The sequence below is a fragment of the Mustela nigripes genome, chromosome 4, assembly GCF_022355385.1.
Source record: "Mustela nigripes isolate SB6536 chromosome 4, MUSNIG.SB6536, whole genome shotgun sequence".
In the NCBI taxonomy this organism is placed as follows: Eukaryota; Metazoa; Chordata; class Mammalia; order Carnivora; family Mustelidae; genus Mustela; species Mustela nigripes.
The window spans coordinates 146,327,719-146,341,824 of NC_081560.1; the positions used below are offsets into that span (position 1 = coordinate 146,327,719).

General features: G+C 39.1%; 2 protein-coding genes across 6 annotated transcripts in view; both read left to right on the top strand.

The window, feature by feature from the left end:
- The window catches only part of NRG3 (neuregulin 3), a 1,046,954-nt gene that overhangs the window by 291,007 nt on the left and 741,841 nt on the right, over positions 1 to 14,106 (top strand). The window lies entirely within an intron of this gene.
- On the top strand, positions 6,526 to 6,933 carry LOC132015264 (large ribosomal subunit protein eL30-like). Its single transcript, XM_059395855.1, has one exon. The coding sequence runs from the start codon at positions 6,586 to 6,588 to the stop codon at positions 6,931 to 6,933; it is 348 nt and encodes a 115-aa protein (XP_059251838.1). The 5' UTR covers positions 6,526 to 6,585.

Consider the following 14,106-nt stretch of genomic DNA (forward strand, 5'->3'; position numbering starts at 1 on the left):
GCAGCAACATGGCATTCCCTGATGCCCCTGGTAATTTCCCAAGCCCGGTGACTCCTGTTCATCTTGACTTGTTTCACTGGCAGTGGCACTGCCGCTGACCTGGATTTGCTCATCTGGGCTCAAATGACAACAGCTTAGAAGCCGCATATATTTGACAACACAAAACTCCACCCCTCTAAACCACACACAGGCAGAAATGCAGCTGTGAATTCGCAGTGGCCTTGGTTGCAGTCCTGGCTTGAGCACACCACTAAACCCCAGCCTTACTGCTTGCTGGCTTGGACAAGGGACTTACCACATAGACTTCCCTTTCCTTACCTGCACAATGATGATAATATTATGTACCTCACTGGGCTGTTGAGAGGATTAAATAAGATAGCTCAGTGTCTGGTATATATAGCAGCAGTCATATACTGTTTGCTGTGTTTGTATCACTGGTATTTTTCAATTTTGTCTTTTATATTTTTAGTTACATGTTACCTTTTTCTTTCTTTTGCTTTCTCACAAACTATCAAGGCCTCATAGACTTGTTTAAATCTAAGGAGACACTAAAAAGAATAATATATTGATCCTTTTTACAAAGGGTTTGTAAGTATCTGGGGAAATTAATCATAAACATAAGAAAAGGTTACTAATGACACATTATATACAATGGTTTAATTCTTCCTAAAAGAAATGAAAAACCCTCTTTGTATATAAACTGAGTGTTAGATAAATCCATTAGCACCCAAGTTTAAAAGTCTATATGATGAGTAAGTGTAACTGATAAGATTAAAATAAAAGTGCTTGGACTGTGTGTGTTATCAAGAGTATAATCTAACTAAGTTAGTGGATCTCAAAGTTTTTGATGTCAGGAATGCTTTACATTCATAAAAGTTATTGAAGTTTCCTTATGAGCTTTTGTTTCAGTGAGCCATACTTATCAATATTTTTAATATTAAAAAGTACAATGAGGAAACTTAAAAATATTTCATTGAGGGGCACCTGCGTCGCTCCGTCATTAAGTGTCCAACTCATGATTTTGACTCATGTCATGATCTCAAGGTCATGAGATTGAGCCCCACGTTGGGCTCTTTCTCTCCTTCTTCAATTCCTCCCTCCCAACTCACTCTCTGTCTCTCTAAATATGTATAATTGATTTTGAAAACAAAAATAAACCATTGCATGCTAAAATAAATAACAATTTTTTATTATTTTTTTATTATGTTAGTCACCATACAGTACGTCATTTGGTTTTGATGTAATGTACCATGATTCATTGTTTGCATATAACACACAGTGGTCCATGCAAAACATGCCTTCCTTAGTACCCATCACTGGACTAACCCATCTAGCCATCTCCCCTGAAACCCTCAGTGTGGTTCTTGGAGTCCACAGTCTCTCATGGTTCATCTTCCCCTCTGATTCATCTCCCCCTTCATTTTTCCCTTTCCTCTCCTAATGTCCTCCATGCTATTCCTTATGTTCCTTTTTAATGAAAATAAATTATTTCCCAAACCAAAAAAAAAAGGAGAAAAAGTAACATTGCTTTGTATATATATTTATTATAGTTAAAAAAAAAAAACACATGAAATCTACCCTCCAGGGAAATTTTTAAGTATATAGTGCAGTATTATAAACTATGATAACCATAGTGTACAGCAGACCTCTAGAATTTTTTCGTCTTGCATAAATGACATTGTATGTCTGCCGAAGAGCAGCCCCCCATTCTCCCCAACCCCATCCTGTGGCAACCACCATCCTTTCTACCTCAATGGGTTTGACTACTTTAGTACATATTTAGTACATAGTACTACATATAAGTAGAATTAAGTAGTATTTGTCTTTCTGTTACTGGCTTATTTCACTTAGCAGAATATTCTAAATATTTTCACTTATCTTATGGCATATTAGAGGATTTCCTTTTCTGTCACTGAGTCATATTCCATTCTGTGTGTATATTGCATTTTCTTTATCCATTCATCTAGCAATGGACATTTAAGTTATATAGACTCCCTGGGGTGCCTGGGTGGCTCAGTGGGTTAAAGCCTCTGTCTTTGGCTCAGGTCAGGATCCCAGGGTCCTGGGATCAAGCCCCGCCTGCATCAGGCTCTCTCCTCAGCAGGGAGACTGCTCCCCCTCTCTGGATCTGTCTGCCTCTCTGCCTTCTTGTGATCTCTCTCTCTGTGTCAAATAAATAAATGAAATCTTTAAAAAAAAATAATAAAAAGGTCTCTCCTGGGGCAATTGGGTGGCTCAGTGGGTTAAAGCCTCTGCCTTCGGCTCAGGTCATGATCTCAGGGTCTTGGGATGGAGCCCCGCATTGGGTTCTCTGCTCAGCAGGGAGTCTGCTTCCTCCTTTCTCTCTCTGGCCTCCTCTCTGCCTACTTGTGATCTCTCTCTCTGTCAAATAAATAAATAAAACCTTTAAAAAAAAAAAAAGGTCTCTCCTTTACGTTATATAGATTCCTTTGCTGTTGGGCATAATGCTGCCATGAACATGGGAATGCAAATATCTTTTTAAGATACTGTTTTCAGTTCTTTTGGAAAGATACTTGAGGTGGGATTGTTGCATCATTTTGAAGTTCTGTTTTTAGTTTTCTTTGAAAAACCTCCATATTGTCTTCCATGGTGGCTGCACCATTTTACATTCCCACCAGCAATTATTTTTGATAAAGGCCACCCTAATAGGTGTGAAGTGAAATCGTGTGTGGTTTTGAATTGCATTTACTTGATGATTAGTGATGTTGAGCAGCTTTATCACGTATCCATTGGCCATTTGTAAATCTTTGGATAAATGTCTGTCCAAACCATTGCTCCCTTTAAAAAAAAAAAAAAAGTGATTTACTTGTATTTCTTATAATGAATTGGAGGAATTCCTATATAGTTGGATATTAATGCCTTATCACGTGTGGTTTGAAGTATTTTTTCCCGTTCAATAGGCTGCCTTTTCGTTCTGTTAATTCTTTCCTTTGCCGTACAGAAGCTTTTTAGTTTGATGTAGTCTCACTTGTCTGTTTTTGCCTTTATTGCCTATTCTTTTGGTGTCATGTCCAAGAAATCATTGCCAAAACCAGTATATGAATCTTTTACCCTATGCTATTTTCTACAGTTTTACAGTTACGTTTAGATATTATTCAATCCATTTTGAGTTAATATTTGTGAGTAGTGTAAAATAGAGGTCCATTTTTGTTCTTTTGCATGTGGCTATCCACTTTTCCCAACACCATTTATTTGAAGAAGCTCTTTTATACCCAGTGTGTATTCTTGGCACTCATGTTGAAGACTAGCTGACTGTACATGCATGGATTTATTTCTAGGTTCTCTATTCTGTGCCATTGATCTGTACATCTGTCTTTATGCCAGCACCATATTGTTTTGATTATTGTAGCTTGAAATCATCAGGAAGTATGAGGCCTTCACTTTCATTTTTCTTCTTCAAGATTGTTTTGTTTCTTCAGAGTCCTTTGTGCTTCCACATGATATTTTTCTGTTTTTGTAAAAATTGCCATTGAGTTTTTTTTAGGGATTACTTTGAATCTGTAGATGGCTTAGATTGTATGGACATTTTAACAATATTAAGCTTTCCATTTTGTGAACACAAGGTGTCTTTCCATTTGTGTCTTCTTTAATTTCTTTCAGCAATGTGTAGTTTTCATTGTACAAGTCTTTGGCTTTCTTGGTTCCATTTATTCCTGAATATTTTATTCCTTTTTATGCTATTATAAATGGATATGTTTTCCTAATTTCCTTTCAGTATTGGTCATTGTCAGTATATAGAAATAGTTTATTTTTATAGTTGATTATGTATCCTGTGACTTTACTGAATTCATTTATTAATTCTAACAGTTTTTGTGAGGAAACTTTAGTGTTTTCTGCCTATAAAATTCCCTTGTTTGGTGAACAGAGATCATTTTTCTTCTTCCTTTCTTATTTGAATGCTTTTTCTTTCTTTTTCTCAGGTAATTTCTCTGACTGGAACTTGCAGTAGTGTGTTGAGTAGAAGTGGTAAGAGTTGGACATTTGTGCCTTATTCTTGATTTCAAAGGAAGGGCTTTCAGTATGGTGTCAGCTGTGGGCTTGTCATATATGACCTTTATTTTGTTGAAGTAGTTTCCTTCTATCCCTAGTTAAAGTGTTTTTATCGTAAGTGGATGTTGAATTTTGTCAGTTGCTTTTTTTGGTATCTATTGAGATGACCATGTGATTTTATCCTTCATTCTGGTAATGTGGTGTATCACATCAATTGATCTTCTGTTGAGTTATCCTAGTATCACAAGGATAAATCCCATTTGGCCATGATGTCTAATCCTTTGATATCTGTTGAATTCAGTTAGCTAGAATTTTGTTGAGTATTTTTACATCTGTATTCATCAGGGATATTGGCTTGTCGGCTTCCTTTGTGGTAGTATTTTTTCTGGCTTGGGTATCAGGTTAATGCTGCTCTCATAAAATATGTTTGGAAATATTCCTGCCTCTCAGTTTTCTGGAAAAGTTTGAGACGAATTGGTGTTAACTCTTTACATATTTGGTATAATTCACCAATGAAGCCATCTGGTCTTGAGCTTTTCTTTCTGAGGAGATACTTGATGATTTATTCAGATTCTATCTAGTCATAGGTCTGTTCAGATTTCTATTTCTTCATGATTCAATCTTGTCAGTTGATGTTTCCAGGAAGGCTTCTTAAGACTTTCTTGTGGATGTATCTTTTGTGGACTTGTGCAGGTAGATTCCTAATTGGATGGATTTGCTGGTTTCTTAACTTCAAGAGCTCATAATCTCTTGTTCCGTGTGGACTATGACTAGTCTGAATCAGCAGCACACTGCAGTGGCTTCCAGGCATGAAGAGTACACCAGGTCTCAACTGTGATGTAAGACTAGTGAGACAGAAGCCAGTCTCTTAGGCTCTCCAGCCTTCACTCCATGAAAAGTCAGAATGTTGCAAGTAAAGTCCAGTCTTTTCTCTCCCTCCAGGGAGAGTCCAGGAATAAGGAGTTTGCTCCCAATCATGTGATACTATGCCAGAGAGAGGTACTGACTGTAGTGAGATGGTACCATGCATTTTCCTGTTGGCTTCACTGCACCTGGTTTTATGCTACCTGGGATGCAGGAGCTTCTTAACTGTTTTCTGGATTTCTCACAAAGGATGTTATTGATCTGTGTACATTTCTGAATTGGTATCTCTGTGGGAGGAAGGATAGTCTAAGGCTTCCTATTCTACCATCTTGATAACCTGCTATGACATTACTTTAGTTTTTGCAAATCTCTTTATTGGGTGCTTTAGCAGAAGACAGCTACATTCATATATATACATCTGTAATCAATCCCTTACCTTATGTTGGTGTGGTGGAAGTATGTGAGGAAAAGTAATCTCATACAAATATGCGTTAGAAAAATAAGGATTGTTTTTGTCGCCAAATTTGACAATTTTAGATTTCTTAAATTCCCTACCCTAACTCATCAGGTAGTAGCTCTTAAAGATTACAGGCAATGTGAAATTTGAAATTGTATTGAATGACACTACAACCCACTGATCCATACTCTACTTCAAATGGGTCTTTGACCTGTATATCATTTGATGACCTCTTACATTTGTCTTTTGGAAAATATTGTTTCATTGAGTTAAGCAGATCTTTTAAATGTTGGCTCACGACAATTCAGTATCAGAAAAATTTTTTATTGATCTGGCTACCAGCTACATTGGAAATGACTTATGCTGCCAAACTCATGGTGGTGAATTTTAATTTTCCCAAATCCTAATTCTCGCTTGATTGCTTGAATTTTATCAGTAGCAACAGTTGACGATCAACATACTCTCAACTGTTTTCCCTGAAGTTACAGGTTCATCTCATTCTTTGCTGACAAGGTTCCTACCAAATAACATAGTTTGAAAGCCTTTTACTCCCCATCAGCCATTCTATCAGGTAACAGTAGTGTCCCTCAAAAAAGTAGCTAGTTCAGTTTGTGACTCAACGACATAAGTACTCTTTTTTTAATATTTCATCTGTTTATTTGTCAAAGAGAGAGAGCACACACAAGGAGGGGGAGTGGCAGGCAGAGTGGGAAGCAGACTCCCTGATGAGCAAGGAGCCCAATGAGGGACTTGATCCCAGGACCCCCGGGATCAGAACTGAGCCAAAAACAGACACTTAACTGAATGAGCCACCCAGGTATCCCTACTACACAAGTACTTTGAAGACAATAATCACCCTGTGGCATCTGAAGGGCTTAAGCTTCTGACTCTTGATCTCAGCTCTGATCTTGATCTCAGGGTAGTGAGTTCAAGACTCAGATTGGGTGCCATGTGGGGTGTGGATCATTCTTAAAAAACAAAAACAGGAGCACCTGGGTGGCTCAGTGGGTTAAGTCTCTGCCTTCGGCTCAGGTCATGATCCCAGGGTCCTGGGATCAAGCCCTGCATGGGCTCTCTGTTCAGCAGGGATCCTGCTTCCCCATCTCTCTCTCTGCCTGCCTCTCTGCCTACTTGTGATCTGTCTGTCAAATAAATAAATAAAATCTTTAAAAAAAACAAAAACAGCCTTTCTCTCTCCCGGCCATTTTGGTGGCTGCTCTTGGTTGGGGCCATCCCGCACCTAAGGCTGGAAGATGGTGGCCGCAAAGAAGACGAAAAAGTCGCTGGAGTTGATCAACTCCAGGCTCCAGCTCATTATGAAAAGTGGAAAATACGTGCTGGAGTACAAGCAGACTCTGAAAATGATCAGATGTGGCAAAGCGAAACTGGTCATCCTCGCTAACAACTGCCTGGCCTTGAGGAAATCTGAACTAGAATACTACGCCATGTTGGCCAAAACTGGTGTCCATCACTACAGTGGCAATAATATTGAATTGGGCACAGCATGTGGGAAATACTACAGAGTATGCAGGCTGGCTCTCATTGATCCAGGTGATTCTGACATCATTAGAAGCATGCCAGAACAGACTGCTGAAAAGTAAATCACGCAGAATTTTTCTTTAATAAAACTGGCCACAGCTTGTTTAAACAAAACAAACAAACAAAAAAAAACAAAAATCAGACAACTTTCTCCAATGCCTGGAGGACTCTCTCATCACAAAGAATTACTCAGCTCAAATTACAATAGTCGCAAGGTTCAGAAACTCAGGTTTAAAGAGAGGAAAACAGGCCAGGAAGACAGTTGTATACTCTACAAGGTTATGTAAAGGCTCAGGTTTCTTCTAATTGTTCTGTTAATCACCAAAGGGTTTTCCTCACTCACAGATCTGGCTCATTGGAAAAACATCTGCTTTCTTCAAGGGGCAAAGAGAAGTTGAGGGCAAGCAATTGGCTGTTAGGAAAATGATGGCAAAGTTGCCCACATCCTTCCAGCTCCATTCTTGGCACTGGCGAGGACTTGGCCAGATGAGGCTGTCATGCAGGAAGAGGTTAGAGGGAGACACAGAGAGTGATTGGGGAAGACTAGCAATATTCATCATGATAGGGAAATGCTTTAAAACACTGCGGGGGGCGGTGCAAAGAGAAGCCATTGGTCTTTAATTACAGAACAGTTTAAAGTTCCTGTTTATATATAACAGGAATAGATTTTTAATATATAGAAAATAGAACATAGTCCTTGTGATACTTTACAAACACCGAATTTATAATACTGTGTATTTTGTCATTCCATTCTGGAGGCAAATTAATTCTTTGGGGACCTGGTCAATAGACTTGCCCCAAGGAAGACCGTGTTCTTTTGGGATGTTACCAGCTCCTATAGAGTGTAAATAAACTGATATCTGACTGGTTTATGGAACTTATCTTTGGGCTTCATTAAAATCCTGCATTTCTGACTTAGAAAAAGGTAGGGAGACATTGACTTACTGTCAAAACCAACAAGGTCTGGATGAAGGCCCCTTGAAAATCTCATTCCTGTGAGCTAGCGAATATTTATAGCTAATTTGAAATGAGATGCTTAATTACATAATTTCATTCCAATTAAGCTGCTAATTAATTGACAGGGCATCTTTGAGTGCTTTACACAGTATAAGTAAAAGGCAGCAGCATCTTGAGCCTATTACCTGTGACCCTTTGGGAGAGATCAGTAAATAACTATTTAAGAGGTTGGAAACAGAGTTTGTTAAAAATGAAAATAAGGGGCTAGCCCAGGGAGATCCTGGTCCAGGACAACCACTAGCTCAGCTCTCTCTCATCAGACCCTTTTTTGAGAGAGAGTAATGGAAAGAAAAGTAACCTCTAACTGAGCAGTAGGTGCCCAGCCTTGTGTTAGGAAGTTCTACAAGTGATTAGGATATTAAATCATCTGTCCAGTTGTTGTTTTAAGGAACAACTTTTTTAGGAGGTAGGTAATTAGCTTTGCCTTTCTCAACCTTTGACTTAACCATTTCTCTTTCCTATCTTTCGGCCTCACCCTCCTCAAACCTTGTCCTGCACACGGGTCAGCCTAGTCCAATTAATCTCCGCAGAGGGAACGAAGTGTGTGTTAACAGTGAAAAGAATTCTAAATTGAAACCGGTTTTTCAAAATAAAATGCATTATATTGCCACTCACATTCTGCAGCCTTTCAGACTGAAGATATAGAGATAAACCTTTATTCTTACCCCCCTGCATGATATACTTGTTCCTTCACTCGCCTGCGTTGAAGAAGACTATTATTGGAATGTGTCTTTTGCATTATTAGTTAATACAGAAGCAGAAGCCTGTGGGGCTAGTGGGCTGGCTGACCAGCTACTAAATGGGGAGTTGGCTCAAGGATCTTTCAAAATCATTCCAGAAAATGCTCAGAGACTGCGTTATCACACCTTTACATCGTATAATTTGTTTGATTTTAATAAAGAATAAAATAAGGTCAAGTGCAGATTTGTCACCCAACCCAAAGGGTTTCTTATGACTTATTGCTCTGTATTATGACCCTGTGACTGGCATCACGTGTCTTTGAGTTGAAAAGGAGCATTTCCGCTCTGCTGTATCAACTCTTCTGCATCTCTCCGGCTGTCGGTCACCAGAGAACAGCAGAAATCTCATCATGTCATGTCTAAGTGTCAGTGTGGGCATGATATTATTGGGAATCACCTGAGCAAATGACTGACTCAAGAATTCATTGCTTAAGAACAAGATAATTTCTTTAGCAGAAGCATGCAGGACTCCAAAGAGATTATAACTTACAAGGGTGTTAGGAAATAGGCAACATCTTACTCCTCTTTCCTGCCTGTCCCCGCAAACTTCTGGAAATCCTTACCAATGTAGAGGCGTCCTGTGGGAACCAGAAGAGAAACCCCTCTGCTCTGCTTACCTAAGTGAGAGTTAACCACTCCTGCAGTCCTAATAAATGCTGGAACTCTCCTGAAAAGCTCCTTCCCACAGGAATGAGGGGATGATGAGCACTCTGGTGTTGTGCCTCCAGTCCAGACCACTGACAGGAAGAGTTAGGATGTGACCCCGTGAGATCCTCTTCCTCCAGCACCTCAGAATTTTAACCCAAACCCAACAGTTCTCCAAGGTGTGTGCACACGTGTCTGTTGTGTATTGCAGCTGGAATGTGAGAGCACAGTAGAAAGGCAGGTGGCATGTGATAAGCAGATAGCTGGTTGTGATCATCATTAAGCCCCTTCAATTGTATTACTACTATTAAATGGGGTATTTAATCAGGAATCACAGGGTTGGCCCCTACTTAGGCCCCAAGGGTTGGCCTTTGGTTGGCCCAAATTGGTTGGCCCAAACATTTATGGACTCATACATTCAGGTCATAGAAATTATATATCTGCATCTATTATAGATTTTCTGGACATTCAAGTCCCTTTCGCAGGAGACTAAGGCTTTGGAACACTGGACTTCTGGCCGGTTGAGCATTCATGCTTCCCTTCACATGGCAGACTCAGCTATTACACGGGCAATCCCATTTTCGAGGACATGTGAGGGAGACAGTCATCATTCTTCCAAACCCTGGTTTGCCCTTCTTTCCAGACCATCATAAATTTTTTACCAGATCTTGTTGGCGCTAGATTAGAGCCCAGCCTAGACCCTCATCCTGTAGAGGAGACCTTTTGGTAGATGCTTTTTGGAATTGAGTTTATTTTCATAGATTTATTTTACTTCTCTATGAAAAATATAAATTTATAAGTAAAACAATATTTAGAATGTGGGTTTTTTTAGATTCCATGTGTTAAGAATTCCTTGGTGTGCCTGTGATGGAACTGTAAAACACATGGGAACTGGCATGTTACTAAGGCCATCTTTAGAGATGGTGAAATGAACAATAAGTTGGTTTAACATTCCTAAGGTTCTTATTTGCTCTCTTCTTGAGGCAAGACAGTTTTAATTAGCTTATGTGTCATTAAGGCATCCTCACCTCTGGGTACTTATATCATGGATATGAAAACTTTATTTATAGTAGTTATTAATTTTTCACAGTTATTTTAAATTTCTTGAAACACATTTAAAGATACTTCCAAAATTCATGCTTTGCTGTTAATCATCTATGTCCTGAAACTTTATTGCTAAATAAAAATTTTCAGTATTTGTTTGAGGAAATAGGAATCAGATTTAGAGTAGGAAGCATAAAACCCAGGAGTCTTTTACCAACCTGTTCAAACCAGGAATTGTGGTGCTGGATTTTTCTTTTCCTTTCTTTATTTCATCTTGAAGATTTATTTTAGAGACAGAGCATGGGGTGGGGAGCAGGGAGAACCCCAAAACTGACTCTCTGGAGCACACGTAGCCCCACTCAGGGCTAGATGCCAGGACCCTGAGATCATGGCCCGAGTCAAAATCAAGAGTCGGCTGCTTGATCTACTGAGCAACCCTGGTGCCCCAGTGCTGGAGTTTTCTGTGGGCCAGAGGGAGGTTTCTTTCCTTGCTAGTTCTCTTAAATGTTTGATAGCATCAGTACTAAGGTTGACCAGATCCCTGAGGAAGCCCATTGTGAAGGTGGCTGGGCCAATGTTTTCACTCTGGCATATGCTTAAGTTTAATGAAAGGATCACATTCTATCACTGACTCTCCTTTACTTAGATGGCATTTCTGAATGTACATTTTCAGAAATTATTTTGAAGATTGAACCTCATTAATAAAAAAAGCTATTTCAGGATATTATGTTTGATTTCCAAAAGCAGTAGAATAATCAAGTGAATAATGAAATGTCAAATTTTGAAAATGGCTAAACTTTATATAAATAGAATAGTTCTGAATGACCTTGTTCAAGGGGAAGATAAGAAATTATTTCAAAATGTTAATGGCACTGAAAAGTCTTTTGACCTTATACAATTTGTCTGTTTTCTGAAGTTTAAATGGGTTTAAAAAAAAAATTTAACTAAGATAGAATATTCCAAAATGGCGAAGCATTGCAACATGCAGTTCAGAGCACAGACTTTGGGGTACAGGCCATTGCAGGCTAGGTTCCTTGGACAAAACCCCTTTGCCCAATAGCTTGTTAATAAAGGGGAGGTATAATACCTGCTTCATGATGTTGCTGAGAGGGTCACATTGAGACATCCTACAAGGGCTGATACTTTACCTATGAAATGATATTAACTATTACTTTCATATTATCATTAATAAATATATTGTTTTTCAAGTAGAGAAATACAAAAATCCAAATTTGGTGCATCCTCAAAAGACTAAAATATTTTTTTACTATTAAGGTTTTTAACTAAAATAAGTAATTAAAGCTCTTTTTTTTTTTTTTAAAGCATTTGGTGATCCATCTTACAGTGTTTCCCATATACAAAGTTAGTAATGGTTCTAGTTTCTTTTTGGATCCTCTAATGTAGCCAAATTTCTATAGAAATATAGATAAAAAGATACGGTTTTCACTTCTATTTGTATCCAGATATCACTTACTCATTTTGTCCCAGTATTAAAGCAATGGAAAGTTAGACGTCATTGGTTTCATTGTTCATGGACAAGTTTTCCTACTTCCTCTGTGACCTTGAACACATCCTACTTCTCTGTGCCTCTGGACTGGTGAGGGAACTTTCATCTGCCAAGGAGATGAAAAGCTCCTGAAAACGCCTTCAATAACAGCACATCAGAGGCAGAATAACTCTAGATTTGCTCTATTCAGTGGCTCACTGGCAGCATCTCAGATGTAGGTTTTCTCTCCAACCATCTGTCCTGCTATCTTCAGTGTCTCGGTTTGGTTCTCCTCTTTTCCCCCTCATGCACACATGTTGGCACTCGAGGACCAGGCATTATATACAGATGTAACAACGCCTATGGACAGAGGAGGAACATGTCTTTTCCATTGTACCCTTCAAAAGACTGAGAAACTTCTTCCCACAAATCCTCACCCCCAGGATTTTCTTGACATGACACGAGTCATAACTGGGTCACTTATCATCCCTGCCAGTGACGGGCAAGACTAGTGCCACTGCTCTGACTGGCTGAAGCAGAGTAAGATCTGCTGGTGGTTAGCCTAATCTGGATTTACCCCTGAACTAGAGATGGGGAGGCTCTTCCCTGCAGGTTAGATATGTGGATAAAATTTTGTTCAGGAGTTAACGGACTTAGGTAAAAATGCACAGTATTTACTAAAGCCTTAGTTTCTTTAGCCTGTAAAGTGGGGGACATACCAATTCTATCTAAGTCACCATATTTTTTCTAGAGTAAATGAAACAATGTCAGTACTTGAACTTGTAAACAGGCCCATGACTCTCAAATAAACAGCGATGCTTTTGGGATGACTTTGATGTTCTTCAGCCAGTTAGGTTTAAGTATAACTCTAAGCTTTTCTTCACCTGCTCTTCCACTCTTGAGGAGCTCTTACTCAGCTGACTACACTGATGTCCACCATAATCACATTCCAACCCCTGTGATGGTGAGAGGTATCTACATGACTTCTAATCCCCTTCCTTCTTTAAATTCTTTGAGTCTTCTGGGAACATTAATGAGGCAGGGAAAAATACAATATCAGATATGTAAACTGTCAAGATTCATTTTATGAAGGAACTCAGCAAAAGGCAAGTTTATTCATGTTGGAGAACTACCATGTATTCCTTCTTTCTGAATATGTATAAGGAGAACTCCGAGGGCTGTGGCTTAGCATGTGTGCTTTCTTACCAAACTCTCTTCTCACCCCCTTGTTCTGGCCACTCTGGGGTAAAATCTTTTATGCAAATGTGATCCACCAAAGAGGATTGATTTGTCCTCAGGCCTCAGCCAGTGCCCATTCTCTTACGCCCTAGGATTTGTTTCCTAGCGGCCTCTGGTCCTCCATTCTAACACAAGAGCACTTCCCCTTTTTTCCTCAGGTTTGATTTCCCCTGCATTTATCTACTTCCATCAATGCAAAATACTGAAAGGTTCAAATTGATTTTCCTTCTTGAAACATGAAAGGTCTGTTTTTCAAACTTCAGTATTTCCTAAGGAAATATCTCTGATCAATATGTGCAAGAATTAAAGAGAAACTCCAAACTCCCCCTCTGATTGTCAGTAACTCAAAGCAACCTGTTTACCCACTTGGATTCTTCCCAGTAGAAAATGTTAACAATTGTAATTATCACCATTATGCAGTATGTTCAATTGTACAATCAATATAATTGCCAAATGGAAATTATACAATAAATATAATTGCTGCTTTACTCCTGTGCAGTAGTTCACTGGCACTTCACATTTATTTTGTCCTTTAATTAGTAACAGGTGTAATTACAGTACGGTGCTCAGAGCTGAAGCTGAGTAATTGGCAGGAGTGGGCACAGGGCATGGCTATTGAGATGGGGGCCGTGTGACTCATTCTCTGTTGGGATTGCCTGAGGACACCAGGCAGCCCACGGAGCAACACAAAGTCAAGCTGACCGGAGGACGCTTTTGGTATAAAATCCAGGTCAAGGATGCCCTGCAGTCTGTGAGACACACTATTTTGCCAACCCTCTCTCTTGACTTCCAGCACCCTACTAGACCTATTCTTTGTCTAAATGAATGTATTCATTCATTCATTTAATAAGTATTTATTAAGCACTGTTTGCATGCCAGGTACTATTCTGCGTGCAGGAGATAATCAGGGAACAGAGAGGCACAAAGCTTACAATCTAGTGGATAAAAGCAGGGACCACAGGGGGGGAAAAACACAAATGAAGAGATAAGAAATTTATGGTGATAAGTGCTAGAAAGAAAAGCTACTATAGCATAATAATGTGTTTTTTTTTTTTTTTTTTTTT